The 13,639-nt window shown below is 56.7% G+C and overlaps 1 protein-coding gene across 1 annotated transcript in view; it reads right to left on the bottom strand.

Moving 5' to 3' along the window:
• The window catches only part of parlb (presenilin associated, rhomboid-like b), a 44,934-nt gene extending 33,271 nt beyond the window's left edge, over window positions 1-11,663 (bottom strand). The window contains exon 1 of the mRNA XM_060834953.1: window positions 11,597-11,663. Within this exon, the coding sequence (XP_060690936.1) occupies window positions 11,597-11,643 (47 nt within the window). The 5' untranslated portion in view covers window positions 11,644-11,663. The remainder of the gene's footprint in view (window positions 1-11,596) is intronic.
• Window positions 11,664-13,639: the final 1,976 nt, after the last annotated feature.

Below are 13,639 nucleotides of genomic sequence, written 5' to 3'. Positions count from 1 at the left end.
GGGAGAACGGACTAGGAGTGACAGGTAAATAGATTCAAAGGTATGGCAGTAAAACAATTCAAAATTGTTCATAAATTACATTCATAAGAAAAGCAAAGACACAGCCAAACCATCCACCTGTGATTTCCTCAGCTGGTTAAAGAGATGTATTAGATTAAAACAAGGCTTAAACATTGAATAATAAACCTGAGGATTTGCAGAGTTTCAGAAACCAGAAAAGGACCACCAAAAAGTGGATAAAAAGGAATAGAAACTTACAAAAAAAGCAAACGAGCCAGGAATATAAAAGATTGTAAACAGTTTTGTGGATATAAAAGGAATACTGTAACTAAACTAAACGTTGGTCCCTTAGAATGTGTGACAGGAAGAAATATCATGGGACATGAGGAAATGGCAGACATTAAAAAAAATTATTTTCTATCAGCCTTCACAATGGAAGACAGATGACACATACCGGAAAAGGTGGCTAACCTAAGGACCAAAAAAAAGTTCAGAAAACTGAGGTAATTCACATCAGCAGAGAAAAATATTTTGAAGCAACTGATGGGATTCAAAGCTTATGAATCCCCAGGGCCTGCCAACCTACACGGAGGCTTCTGAAAAGGATAACTGCAGAGATAGTAAATATTCCACTACAATTATCAAAAAGTTCCCAAAATCTGGAATGACTTCAGCAGGTTAGGAACCAGCAAATCCAACATCACATTCAAGAAGACTGCATCTGCTGACACAGAAAAGCATGCGCAGTAAAAGTGATACATGTCAAACACTTACAAAACAAGCAACCGAAAGCCAGCAAACTGAAACATTCAAATAAATAATTTAAAAAGGTGTTAATTAGTTTTCTTGTTGAATTTTTTTTTACTGCACATGCATATGAACATACACAGAATGAAAAGGTTAAGAGAACATGCACAGTTGGCAATTATTGATGGATCATTTGTATCAGCAAACATTTTGATTCAAAAAAGAATGGAGTGAAAAAGCACCAAGTACAGGCCAGTTAGCGTGATACTATTCAACAAGAAAGCACTGGAATCTATCTTTTAGGAAGTCTTAGATAAGCACAATATTATTAGAATGAGCTGCAAATGTGTTGCTGGTCAAAGCACAGCAGGTTAGGCAGCATCTCAGGAATAGAGAATTCGACGTTTCGAGCATAATGCTCGAAACGTCGAATTCTCTATTCCTGAGATGCTGCCTAACCTGCTGTGCTTTGACCAGCAACACATTTGCAGCTGTGATCTCCAGCATCTGCAGACCTCATTATTAGAATGAGATCAAGTTACCAAAAGGAAACTCGGTCTGACAAATGTATTTGTATTTTTCAGGTTGCAACTTGTAGGATTGATAACAGAGAAGCATTAGATGCAGAATTTCCAAAAGTGTTTTGGTGAGGTACCACACAAAAAATTGTTCAATAATGCTTCATGGCAGTTGAATAATATATTAGCATGGATAGAGGATTCGTTAATGGACAGGAAGCAAAGACCACAGGTAAGTGCAGCAGTTTCAAATTAACAAGCTGTGACCAGTGGAGCAGATCACACCTGGAACACTGTGCAGTTTTGCTCACCGTAGTAAAACAAGGATATATGTGCACTGGGGGTAACATAGCAAAGATACACAGCACTGGTGCTTGGAATGAGAAGATTATCTGATGATGATAAGTTAAGTTACACTGGGGCCATTTCCTTTGGAGTTTGGAAGAATGAGAGGTGAACTCATTGAAACATATAAGATTCAGAAAGGGTTATTATATATATAATATATGCAGAGGTGGTTTCCTTAAGGGGAATCCAGAACATGGGGACGCAATCTCAGCATAACGGGATGATCATTTACAATTAAGATGACAAGAAATTCTTCATCAAGAGTTGGAAAGTCTTTACCTTAATGAGTTATGGATGCTTCATCATTAAATTTAGTTCAAATAGGCAGAGTTTTGGCGTCTTAGTAAATTAAGGATTATGGAAAGTGAGGCGGAAAGTGAAGTTTGAGCCAAAGATCATCCAAAATTATTATGGCTGTGGAGCAGGCTCAATATGCTGTTTGGTCTACCCCAGCTCCTGGTTCTTAGATTCTAGGGCTAAGTAGGTGGTGAACAGATGTTTCTTGAATTGGAGGATGGCATTTAGTAGAGATATCTCAGGAGCTGGTATTAAGACCAGGTTTCTTTTTTCCCTACCCACATTAAAGAACTAGACTTGGGTGCAGAACATGTAATTCTAAAATATGAAGATGACATAAAACTTGGAAGTAATCAACTGTTAAGGTGATAGTGAGAGACTTCAGGGGAACAGGGACAGACTAGCGGGTTGGGCAGACATATGAAAGATATAGTTGGCAGACATGGAAAATATAGCTGGTAGGACATGTGAGGAAAGGCAATATAAATGAGAGAAAAAATTGGAAAGGGAGTGGTGGAGCAGAGGGACCTGGAGGTGTATGAGCACACATAACTGGACATGGCCAGAGCAGTTTGAGAAAGTGGTTATTAAAAAAAAGGATACAGGATTCTGGGCTTTACAGAGGCATAGGGTACAAAATTAACAAAGTTATGGTGAACCTGTACGAACGTACAGTGATCTCAATGGAGTGGCACATCCAATTCAAGATCTTGGGGAGGAAGTGATGACTTGCTACAGAACTTAGGAGGGTTTCCAGTCCGTTCAGTTATTGGCAAATCATATTTCCTCGATAAAGAAAAGGTTCCGAGAAGGTCTGATGGAGATATTCAAAAGCGTGAAGAATACAGAAAAAAGTGATGGAAGGGAGGAAAACCACAGGAAACTACCTTAGGATGGATGCAAAAAGAACCAAAGACAGGATGAGAATGAACATTTTATACAGTGAGTGGTTAGGAGTTGGAATGCTCTGCCTAAATGTAGAGGCAAATTCAGTGTGGTTTTCTGAATGGTATTTAATAAGCATACAAAGAGGCGAAAGATGGGGGGGGGAGGGGGCGGGGGAAGGGACTGGGACTGGGACCAGCTAAATTGCATGTGCTGACACACTCATTGGCTCAACAAGCCAATGCTGTAAGTATTCTATGATTCTATAAGAGAGGGATGCACAGAAAATTGTTAGGGGCTGAAGACTCTGTGGATCCGAAGATTTGGGTAAGTTCTAGGTGTTCAGGGATAGGATTAAAAGAAGGGGGATTTGGAGTTAGATGCAGATAAGGGAAGGTATTGGGGCAGAAGGGTCAATGTGTCAGATGGGGATGACATACCGGTGTGGGGGGCATAGGCAGGCTTGGACTGGGGGTGGGAGAGCAGGGTCAAGAGCAGCACGAGCCAGGGTGGAGTTTGGGAGGGTCAGGTTGACGAGTTGCAGGGATCAGGAAAGGAATGGGTGTTCGGCATGGGACAGAGCAACCGGGGGGTCGGTGGGAGAATGGAAGAAGGGAGTGAGACGGGAACTGGGGGCAAATGCAGGGATTGGGAGTGGAGTGGGTTCTGAGAGTAAGAGGGGGGTGAAGGGGGACTAGGGAGGTGAAAGCGTACTGGGCAGGGTGAAAGGGGACTGGGATTGGGAAGAAGGGGGTGCGAACTGAGGATTAGGGGAATGAGGCGGGAGGGTGGGGGAGAGAGAGGTGGATGGGGGAGAGAGAGGGAGGTGTCTGGGGGAGAGAGAGAGGGGGGTGGGTGGGGGAGAGAGAGGGGGTGGGAGGGGGACTGGGTGAGTGAGAGGGTGTGAGAGGGTGAGTGAGAGGGAGTGAGAGGGAGGGGCGGGAGTTTGGGGGCAGTGAGAGTGGGAGACTGGATAATGGGGGGAGGACTGGGTGATGGGGGAGGGTAAAAGCAGCTGGGGGTGATGGAGGACTGAGGGGCGGAGCTGAGAAGAGACAGGCGGCAGGGCGGTCGAGTGAGGGTGGGGTGGGGTGGAGGAGTGAGAGTGGACAGGGCGGGGGCGGTAAGCAGGGTGGAGAGGGGCGGGGCGAATGGAGAGGACGGGCCCGGACAGTGGATGGTAGGGAGGTGATGGAGTGAGAAGGGCCGGGGCGGTCGAGTGAGAGGGGCCGGGCGGTGGTGAGAGAGGGGGTGGGGTGGTGAAGTGAGGGGGGGTGGGGTGGTGGAGTGAGAGGGGACAGAGCGATGGAGTGAGAGGGGCCGAGACGGTGGAGTGAGACGGGGCGGGCGGGCCGGTGGAGTGAGAGGGGGCGGGGCTGTGGAGTGAGAGGGGACGGGACGGTGGAGAGAGAGGGGGTGGGGTGGTGAAGTGAGGGGGGTGGGGTGATGGAGTGAGAGGGGCCGAGGCGGTGGAGTGAGAGGGGCCGGGGCGGTGGAGTGAGAGGGGCCGGGGCGGTGGAGTGAGAGGGGACGGGGCGGAGTGAGAGGGGACGGGACGGTGGAGTGAGAGGGGGAGGGGCGGTGGAGTGAGAGGGGGAGGGGCGGTGGAGTGAGAGGGGGCGGGACGGTGGAGTGAGAGGGGGAGGGGCGGTGGAGTGAGAGGGGGAGGGGCGGTGGAGTGAGAGGGGGCGGGACGGTGGAGTGAGAGGGGGCGGGACGGTGGAGTGAGAGGGGGAGGGGCGGTGGAGTGAGAGGGGGCGGGGCGGTGGAGTGAGAGGGGGCGGGGCGGTGGAGTGAGAGGGGGCGGGACGGTGGAGTGAGAGGGGGAGGGGCGGTGGAGTGAGAGGGGACGGGACGGTGGAGAGAGAGGGGGTGGGGTGGTGAAGTGAGGGGGGTGGGGTGATGGAGTGAGAGGGGGCGGGGCGGTGGAGTGAGAGGATGTGCGATGGAGGAGTGAGGGGCGGAATGGAGGGCGGGGCGAATCGGTGCGGTGAGGGTCCAGGGGGTGAGAGTAAGGGGGTGGGGCACTCGTGTGAGGGGAGCGTGATAGCAGAGTGAGAGGGAATGGGGTGATGGACTGAAGGAGCGGAACAGTGGACTGTGAAGGGCTGGGGCAGATGACGATGGGTCTGGGGTAAGTGGAGGGCGGGCAGATTGTGCAGAGGGGCAGGGGTAGCAGACTGAAGGGAGAGGTGGGGGCACAGGTGATGGGGAGGGCAGATTGACGGGGCAACAGATGGATGGGGGGAAGTCCAGGGGCTGATTGATCCGGGGTGTGGGTGTGGGAACCAGGCAAGACTGAGGAAGGTGTGGGGAGAAGACTGAAGGCTGGAGGTGGAAGTCTGAGGGGTTTGGGGGTAGACCGAGGGGGCAGAGGGAGGAGATGCAGACTGCAGGAGTTGTGGAAGCAGGCTGAGGGTGAGGGGGACAGGGTGTGGGACAGATTGAGGGGGCAAATTGGGTGGGGTGCAGAGGGGGTAGAGCACAGACTGAGGGGAGTGGGAGTGGGGGTGGGGGTGGGGGTGGGGGTGGTAGTGGGCAGACCTGGGAGGAGGGGGAGCAGACTGGGATGGTTGGGGCAGACTGAGGGGGTGGTCTGGAGGAGGAGGGGGAAGACTGAGTGGGACCTGGGAGAGGTGGGGGCAGACTGAGGGAGGTCTGGGGGAGGTGGGGGCAGACTGAGGGGGGTCTGGGGGAGGTGGGGGCAGACTGAGGGGGGGCTGGGGGAATACTGGTGGGGGCTGGGGGAGGTGAGGGCAGACTGAGGGGGGGGTGGGGGCAGAGGAGGCAGACTGAGGGGGGGCTGGGGGAATACTTGGGGGGGGCTGGGAGAGGTGAGGGCAGACTGAAGGGGGGACTGGGAGGGGTGGGGACAGACTGAAAGGGGACTGGGGGAGGTAGGGGCAGACTGAGAGGGGTCTAGGGGAAGACTGAAGGTGTTCTGGGGGAAGTGGAGGAAGACTGAGGGGGTGGAGGGAGCAGATTGGGGGGGAGGTGATAGATGTGGTGGAGGTGGGGAGCGGGGCAGACTGTGGGGGTGGTGGGGGCAGAGTGAGGGGGAGGTGGGAGCAGACTGAGGGGGGTTTGGGGGAGGTGGGGGCAGACTGAGGGGGGGGGGGCTGGGTGAGGCAGGGGCAGACTGAGGGAGGGCTGGGCGAGGCAGGAGCAGACTGAGGGGGGGCTGGGGCAGACTGAGGGGGGGCTGGGGCAGACTGAGGGGATTCTGGGGGTGGTGGGGGCAGACTGAGGGGGAGTTTTGGGGAGGTGGGGGCAGACTGACGGGGAGTCTGTGGGAGGTGGGGGCAGACTGTGGGAGGTCTGGGGGAGGTGGGGGCAGATTGAGGGGGGGTCTGGGGGAGGTGGGGGCAGACTGAGGGAGGTCTGGGGGAGGTGGGGGCAGACTGATGGGGGGTCTGGAGGAGGTGGGGGCAGACTGAGGGGAGGTCTGGGCAGACTGAGGGGGGTCTGGGGGAGGTGGGGGCTGACTGAGGGGGGTCTGGGGAGGTGGGGGCTGACTGACGGGGGGTCTGGGGGAGGTGGGGGCTGACTGAGGGGGGGTCTGGGGGAGGTGGGGGCAGACTGAGAAGCGGCTGGGGGAGGTGGGGGCAGACTGAGGGGAGGTCTGGGGGAGGTGGGGGCAAACTGAGGGGGGGTCGGGGGAGGTGGGGGCTGACTGACGGGGGGTCTGGGGGAGGTGGGGGCTGACTGAGGGGGGGTCTGGGGGAGGTGGGGGCTGACTGAGGGGGGGTCTGGGGGAGGTGGGGGCAGACTGAGGGGGGGTCTGGGGGAGGTGGGGGCTGACTGACGGGGGGTCTGGGGGAGGTGGGGGCTGACTGAGGGGGGGTCTGGGGGAGGTGGGGGCAAACTGAGGGGGGGTCGGGGGAGGTGGGGGCTGACTGACGGGGGGTCTGGGGGAGGTGGGGGCTGACTGAGGGGGGGTCTGGGGGAGGTGGGGGCTGACTGAGGGGGGGTCTGGGGGAGGTGGGGGCAGACTGAGGGGGGTCTGGGGGAGGTGGGGGCAGACTGAGGGGGGGTCTGGGGGAGGTGGGGGCAGACTGAGAAGGGGCTGGGGGAGGTGGGGGCAGACTGAGGAGGGGCTGGGGGAGGTGGGGGCAGACTGAGAGGAGGTCTGGGGGAGGTGGGGGCAGACTGAGGGGAGGCTGTTGGAGGTGGGGGGCAGACTGAGGAGGGAGGTAGGGGCAAACAAGGGGAAGGCTGGGGCAGACGGGGGGCTGGGGGCAGACTGAGAGGGGCCGGGGGTAGTGAGGGCAGACTGACTGTGGTGTGGGGGTGCAGATGAGAGGTGAGCATGCGGTGGCAGACTGAGGGGGAGTTGGGGGCAGAGTGAGGGCGGAGCAGGACCGTGAGGTGGTGCAGGGCAGAGTGAGGGCAGGTGGGCAATGAGGCACAGTTGGGGTGTTGGGGGCTGGGGGGGCAGAGTGGGGGCGGAGTGGGAGGGGCAGAGTGGGGGCTGGGGGCAGAGCGGGCGGCGGGGTCGCGGGAGGGAAAGAGGGAGGGGAAGGGGTGGCGGGAGGGAAAGGTGGGGGCAGGAGGGAAAGATGGGGGGCAGGGGGAGCAGAGTGGGGGCTGGGGGCAGAGAGAGGGCAGGACAGAGCGGGCGGCAGGGAAGAGGGAGGGGAAGGGGGATGGGAGGGGCAGAGAGGGGCTGGAGGGGCAGGGGGGGGCAGTGTGGGGACGGGGGGGGGGGCCGTGTGGGGACGGGGGGGGCAGAGAGGGGACGGGGGGGCAGAGAGGGGACGGGGGGGCAGAGAGGGGACGGGGGAGGCAGTGTGGGGCGGGGGGGCAGTGTGGGGACGGGGGGCAGAGAGGGGACGGGGGGGCAGAGAGGGGGCGGGGAGGCAGTGTGGGGACGGGGGGCAGTGTGGGGACGGGGGGCAGAGAGGGGGCGGGGGGGCAGAGAGGGGGCGGGGGGCAGTGTGGGGGCGGGGGGCAGTGTGGGGGCGGGGGGGGCAGTGTGGGGGCGGGGGGGGCGGGGTGGCAGTGTGGGGGCAGGGGGGCAGAGATGGGCGGGGCAGAGAGGGGGCGGGGGCAGAGAGGGGGTGGGGACAGAGAGGGGGTGGGGGGCAGAGAGGCAGTGTGGAGGTGGGGGGGCAGTGTGGGGGCGGGGGGCAGTGTGGGGCGGGGGGCAGTGTGGGGGCGGGGGGGCGGGGTGGCAGTGTGGGGGCTGGGGTGGCAGTGTGGGGGCGGGGGGGCAGTGTGGGGGCAGGGGGCAGTGTGGGGGCGGGGGGGAGCTGTGTGGGGATGGGGGGGCAGTGTGGGGGCGGGGGGGCAGTGTGGGGGCAGGGGGGCTGTGTGGGGGCAGGGGGGGCTGTGTGGGGGCGGGGGTGGCAGTGTGGGGGCGGGGGTGGCAGTGTGGGGACGGGGGTGGCAGTGTGGGGGCGGGGGTGGCAGTGTGGGGGCGGGGGTGGCAGTGTGGGGGCGGGGGTGGCAGTGTGGGGGGGGGGGGCAGTGTGCAGGGGGCAGAGTAGGGGCGTGGGGGGCAGAGTGGGGGCAGGGGAGCAGAGTGGGGGCGGGGAGGGCAGAGTGGGGGCGGGGAGGGCAGAGTGGGGGCGGGGAGGGCAGAGTGGGGGCGGGGAGGGGCAGAGTGGGGGCGGGGAGGGCAGAGTTGGGGCAGGGCGGGGAGGGCAGAGTTGGGGCAGGGCGGGGAGGGCAGAGTTGGGGCGGGGAGGGCAGAGTGGGGGCAGGGAGGGCAGAGTGGGGACGGGGCGGGCAGTGTGGGGACGGGGCGGGCAGTGTGGGGGTAGCAGAGTAGGGGCGTGGGGGGTACGGCGTGGGGGCGGGGAGGCTGATTGGGGGCGGGGGGCAGTGTGGGGCGGGGGGGCAGTGTGGGGGTGGGGATGGCAGTGTGGGGGTGGGGATGGCAGTGTGGGGGCGGGGCGGGCAGTGTGCGGGGAGCAGAATGGGGGCCCGGGGGAGCAGAGTGGGGGGGGCAGAGTGGAGGCCAGGTGGGGGGTTGCAGAGACCTGTGGATCAGACTGAGTGGGGAGGGGTAGAGCAGACTGAGAGGGGGAACACACTGAGGGGGGGGAAGGTGGATGGGCAAATTGAGGGGCAATGGGAGGTGGGACAGTGGTGATGGGTTAGCAGACTGAAGGGCGATGGGGAGTGGGGCAGACTGCAGGGCGATGGGGGTTCTCAGACTGAGGGGCGATAGGTCAGGGTTGATGGGGCGGCTGGGGCAGACTGAGTTGGGATACTCCTGTAAGGGGGCGGGGTGGGGTGGTGGGTGGGTATGGTTTGGCTTCTGGGAGTTGGTGGTCCAGTGAGGGAACGAGTTTTGACTCCAGGGAGACAAAGGGCGTAAAGCGAAAGGGGTGGCTCTCGCGGGACTGAGAGGCTGATGGGTGAGGGGTCAGAGTGTGGGTGAGGAGTTGGAGTGTCCGCTAGGGATGGGGGAGAGCGAAGGATGAGGTGGACGATCGAGAGGAGTGGTGTGGGGGATAGCGTGGGGGTTTGGGGAGAGCGCTGTGCTGAGAGCTGGGGGGAAGAGTGTTGGGTTGGGGGTGGGACAGTGAGTGACGGGGTTGGACAGTGAGGGATGGGGGACAGAATGAGGGGTAGGTGTATTTGTGGGGAGCAGGACTGAAGAGGTTGGGGCGAGGGTATGCAAACGTGCCTGAGGGAATGTGAGTGTGTCTGAGGGGGTACCCCTCAGGTTGTTAATGTAATTGGAGATCTGGAAATGTTCACCTTCCCTCAGCCTTTGATGATCTCCCTTTCACCACCTTCTCCATTTATATCTGCATTCCTTGTTCTCCCTGTCCCCTGCCTCTCTTACTGCCTCGACCCTGTTGGTTCTCTATTTATCCCTCTCTTGCTCTCTCACCTTTTCCCTCCCTCGTACCCCTTTCCCCTCGCCTTGTTCTCACCAACCCCACGGTGTTGTCTCTCCCCTAACTTTACACACTCATTCACTCTTTCATTCTCTTCTTCTCCTATTTTCCCCCTACCCTTCACTCTTCCATTCTTGACCTCTCTCCCCTATTTTCCATGACACCCCCTCACTCCATCTGACCTTCTTTCCCTCTCCCTACTGCCTAACTTCACTCCTATCTATTCTCCCTCCCTCTCTTTCCCTTTCCCACCCCCTCCCTACTCAATCTCTCTCGCTCGCCCTCTCCCCAATCTCACTCTCTCCCTCCCCAATTTCTCTCGCTCCCCACTCTTCCTCCCTCCTCCACTCTCTCCCTCCCCTGATCTCTCCCTCCCCCTCCTCAATCTCTCCCTCCTCCTCCCCTGATCACTCTCTCCCCGATCTCTCTCTTCCCCCTCCCCTGATCACTCTCTTCCCCCTCCCCTGATCACTCTCTTCCCCCTCCCCTGATCACTCTCTTCCCCCTCCCCTGATCACTCTCTTCCCCCTCCCCAGATCTCTCTCTTCCCGATCTCTCTTCCTCCCTCCCCTGATCTCTCTCTCTCCCTCCCCTCCCCTCTCCTCCCCCTCCCCTGCTCTCTCTCTCCCCTCCCCTGATCACTCTCTCCCCGATCTCTCTCTCTCCCTCCCCTCTCCTCCCCCTCCCCTGCTCTCTCTCTCCCCCTCCCCTGATCACTCTCTCCCCGATCTCTCTCTCTCCCTCCCTCCCCTGATCTCTCTCTCCCCTCCCCTGATCACTCTCTTCCCCCTCCCCTGATCACTCTCTTCCCCTCCCCAGATCTCTCTCTCCCCCTCCCCGATCACTCTCTTCCCGATCTCTCTCCCTCCCTCCCCTGATCTCTCTCTCCCCCTCCCCTGATCTCTCTCTCCCCCTCCCCTGATCACTCTCTTCCCCCTCCCCTGATCACTCTCTTCCCCTCCCCAGATCTCTCTCTCCCCCTCCCCGATCACTCTCTTCCCGATCTCTCTCTCTCCCTCCCTCCCCAGATCTCTCTCTCCCCCTCCCCGATCACTCTCTTCCCGATCTCTCTTCCTCCCTCCCCTGATCTCTCCTCCCCTGCTCTCTCTCTCCCCCTCCCCTGATCACTCTCTCCCCGATCTCTCTCTCTCCCTCCCTCCCCTGATCTCTCTCTCCCCTCCCCTGATCACTCTCTCCCCTCCGCTGATCTCTCTCTCTTCCCCTCCCCTGATCTCTCTCTCCCCCTCCCCTGATCTCTCTCTCCCCCTCCCCTGATCTCTCTCTCCCCCTCCCCGATCACTCTCTTCCCGATCTCTCTTCCTCCCTCCCCTGATCTCTCCTCCCCTGCTCTCTCTCTCCCCCTCCCTGATCACTCTCTCCCCGATCTCTCTCTCTCCCTCCCTGATCTCTCTCTCCCCTCCCCTGCTCTCTCTCTCCCCTCCCCTGATCACTCTCTCCCCGATCTCTCTCTCTCCCTCCCTCCCTGATCTCTCTCTCCCCCTCCCTGATCTCTCTCTCCCCCTCCCCTGATCTCTCTCCCCCTCCCCTGATCACTCTCTCCCCCTCCCCTGATCACTCTCTCCCCGATCACTCTCTCCCCCCCTCCCCTGATCACTCTCTCCCCTGATCTCTCTCTCCCCCCTCCCCTGATCTCTCTCTCCCCCTCCCCTGATCTATCAATCTCTCTCTCTCCTCCTGGTCTCTCTCAATGCCCCCCACTTTCTCTGGAAATCCACCAAACCGCCCCCGCTTTCCCTCCTCTCTCTCTCTCTTTAATATCCGCTCTCTCTCCCTCTATCCCCCATTCTCTCCATAATATTTCTCTCTCTCTAAACCCTCCCCCTCTCTCTAGCCTTCCCTCCGACTTTATTTATTCCCTCTAATCCCTATTTCTGTCTCCAATCCCCCATCTCCCTCCCTCTCTCTCTCTCCTCTTCTCCCTCTCACCTTCTCCACACTCGGTATCCTCTCGGCGCGCAGGCCCAGGCCGCCATCTTCACCCGCGTTCACTTCCGGCTCACGGGGCAGCATCCGGGTCAGCGGAAGGCATCAGGCCGCCATGTTGGTAAAGGACTAGAGAGACAGTGTGGAGTGATAGAGAGAGAGAGAGAGAGAGAGAGACAGAAAGGAGGGGGTTGTGGAGGGAAGGAGAGATGGAGAAGTTGGAAGGCAGGGAGAGAGGGAATAGAGCGAATGGGTGAGAGAGTAGCAGGGAGGGAGGGATGGAAACAGTGAGAGAGAGAGGGATGGAGGTTGGATAGAAGGAGAGTTAGGGATATAGAGAGAGAGGATGGGAATGGGGGGGGGGGCTAGTGGGAAGAGGGACAGATAATGAGGACATAGAGGAGGACCATTAAGATTGCAGAGAGTGTGTGGAGTTAGGGAGGTCAGTAGGGAGTGAGGAAAGGGGTTAGAATGAGAGTGAGGAAATTGGAGAGAAAGGTATAATGTAAAGGGAGGAGGGGAAGTTTACAGGCAGAGTGAGTGGCAACAGGAAGGGTAGAGAGAGAAATAAGGAGGTGGGAATGGAGTTAGGGATAGAGGAGAAGGAGAAAGGAATATAGAGGATGGGGAGATAGAGACAGGATAGATTGTGACAAAAGCATGGTTATATTAGCATAAGTAAACAAAGTTTAGAGAGAGAAACATTTGAGAAAATTTTCAATCACTGTGACACCATTTTGAAGCTTAAAAATTGTTGTGATTACTTGAGTGATGGGAAAGAGAGAGAAGGCCATCAGATTGGGAGTGAAGTGGGATTAGTATTTGCTGCTTTGAAGCTCCTGATTCCCACTTGGGATCCTAGTTCCACTTGGGAAATCTAATATGAGGTCAAGGACAGGATGACAATGATTAGATTGAGAGGATAACTGTTTGCTGAGTACTTTGATTATTGCAGCTCATATTTCTCTCATACCTGCCATCAACAAGGTTTGATTTATTGTCTTTAAAATTTCCCCAACTCGTAACTTTATATCAGCTTGTTTGTCTCACCTGAAAGCTAAGTAAGAACAAATCAAAGCACAGACATAAGTGGAAGGTTAGAGCAAGAGTCACAGAACAAGCCAGAAACAAAGAGCAAGTAAGACTTAAATTGCCTTCAACTTATCATGTGTTATATCATAATATATATTTTGGTTTGAGGTTAATCAATTGGATGAAAATTTGTCCAATTTGAATGTTTCTTCTTCGTCATTCAATATACTTCCAGAAATTAATGAAAAATAGCTTTTCGCTTCCTTTAAAACTTAAAAGGGTCACTGGAATTGAAGTGTTAACTTTGCTTTCTCTCCCTAAATGCTCCCAGAACTACAGAGTTTCTCCAGCAATTTCTGTTTTTGTTTCAGATTGTCAGATCTGCAATTCTTTGTTTTTATTTTCACTTTTTTTCTTCAGTTAATATACTTGAAGACCTTTAAAATGTTTTTCTCTCAAATAAAACATTTTTTTGAACTCTTGGCTATTTCAAGTTGGTATATCAGCTAAAAACTGATTTCAACCAGGTCACAAACTGCCGAAAGTCAAGTTTCTCCCTGGTCTTATATGATGAGGGCAGCCACATTAGTGTTAATAGTGACAAGTTGCTCATTGCGATTTATGCAATACCCACAATGACACCACTGACACAATGTCATTCATCCTGAGACCCAACTTCAGCTGTAAAATTTAGATGGCCGTCAACGTGAGGTCAGAAGCTTGAGGCTTTCAAGGGAGTGGTTTAAGCACTCCATTCCTAACTTGCAGTACCAGAAGAAAAATTAACTTGGGATTCAGAGGCACTGGGATCAAATTGAATCAGCGAGGAAGCTTAACAAGTAACATTTTTTTATTACTTACCACCCACTGAAGTATAGAATGGATCAAACTCCGAGTGCCTTCATTCAGGGGAACAGTGAGGAGCTCCAGTGCACAACATACAAGGTGCAATGTATTAAAATCTGCTGGTCTTGGACAACCTCTCAACCTGCAGATTTACAAACAGGAATATAT

The sequence above is a fragment of the Hemiscyllium ocellatum genome, chromosome 13 (assembly GCF_020745735.1).
Source record: "Hemiscyllium ocellatum isolate sHemOce1 chromosome 13, sHemOce1.pat.X.cur, whole genome shotgun sequence".
In the NCBI taxonomy this organism is placed as follows: domain Eukaryota; kingdom Metazoa; phylum Chordata; class Chondrichthyes; order Orectolobiformes; family Hemiscylliidae; genus Hemiscyllium; species Hemiscyllium ocellatum.
Note: the sequence above shows the minus strand (reverse complement) of the source record. Positions and strands in the feature narration are given on the sequence as shown.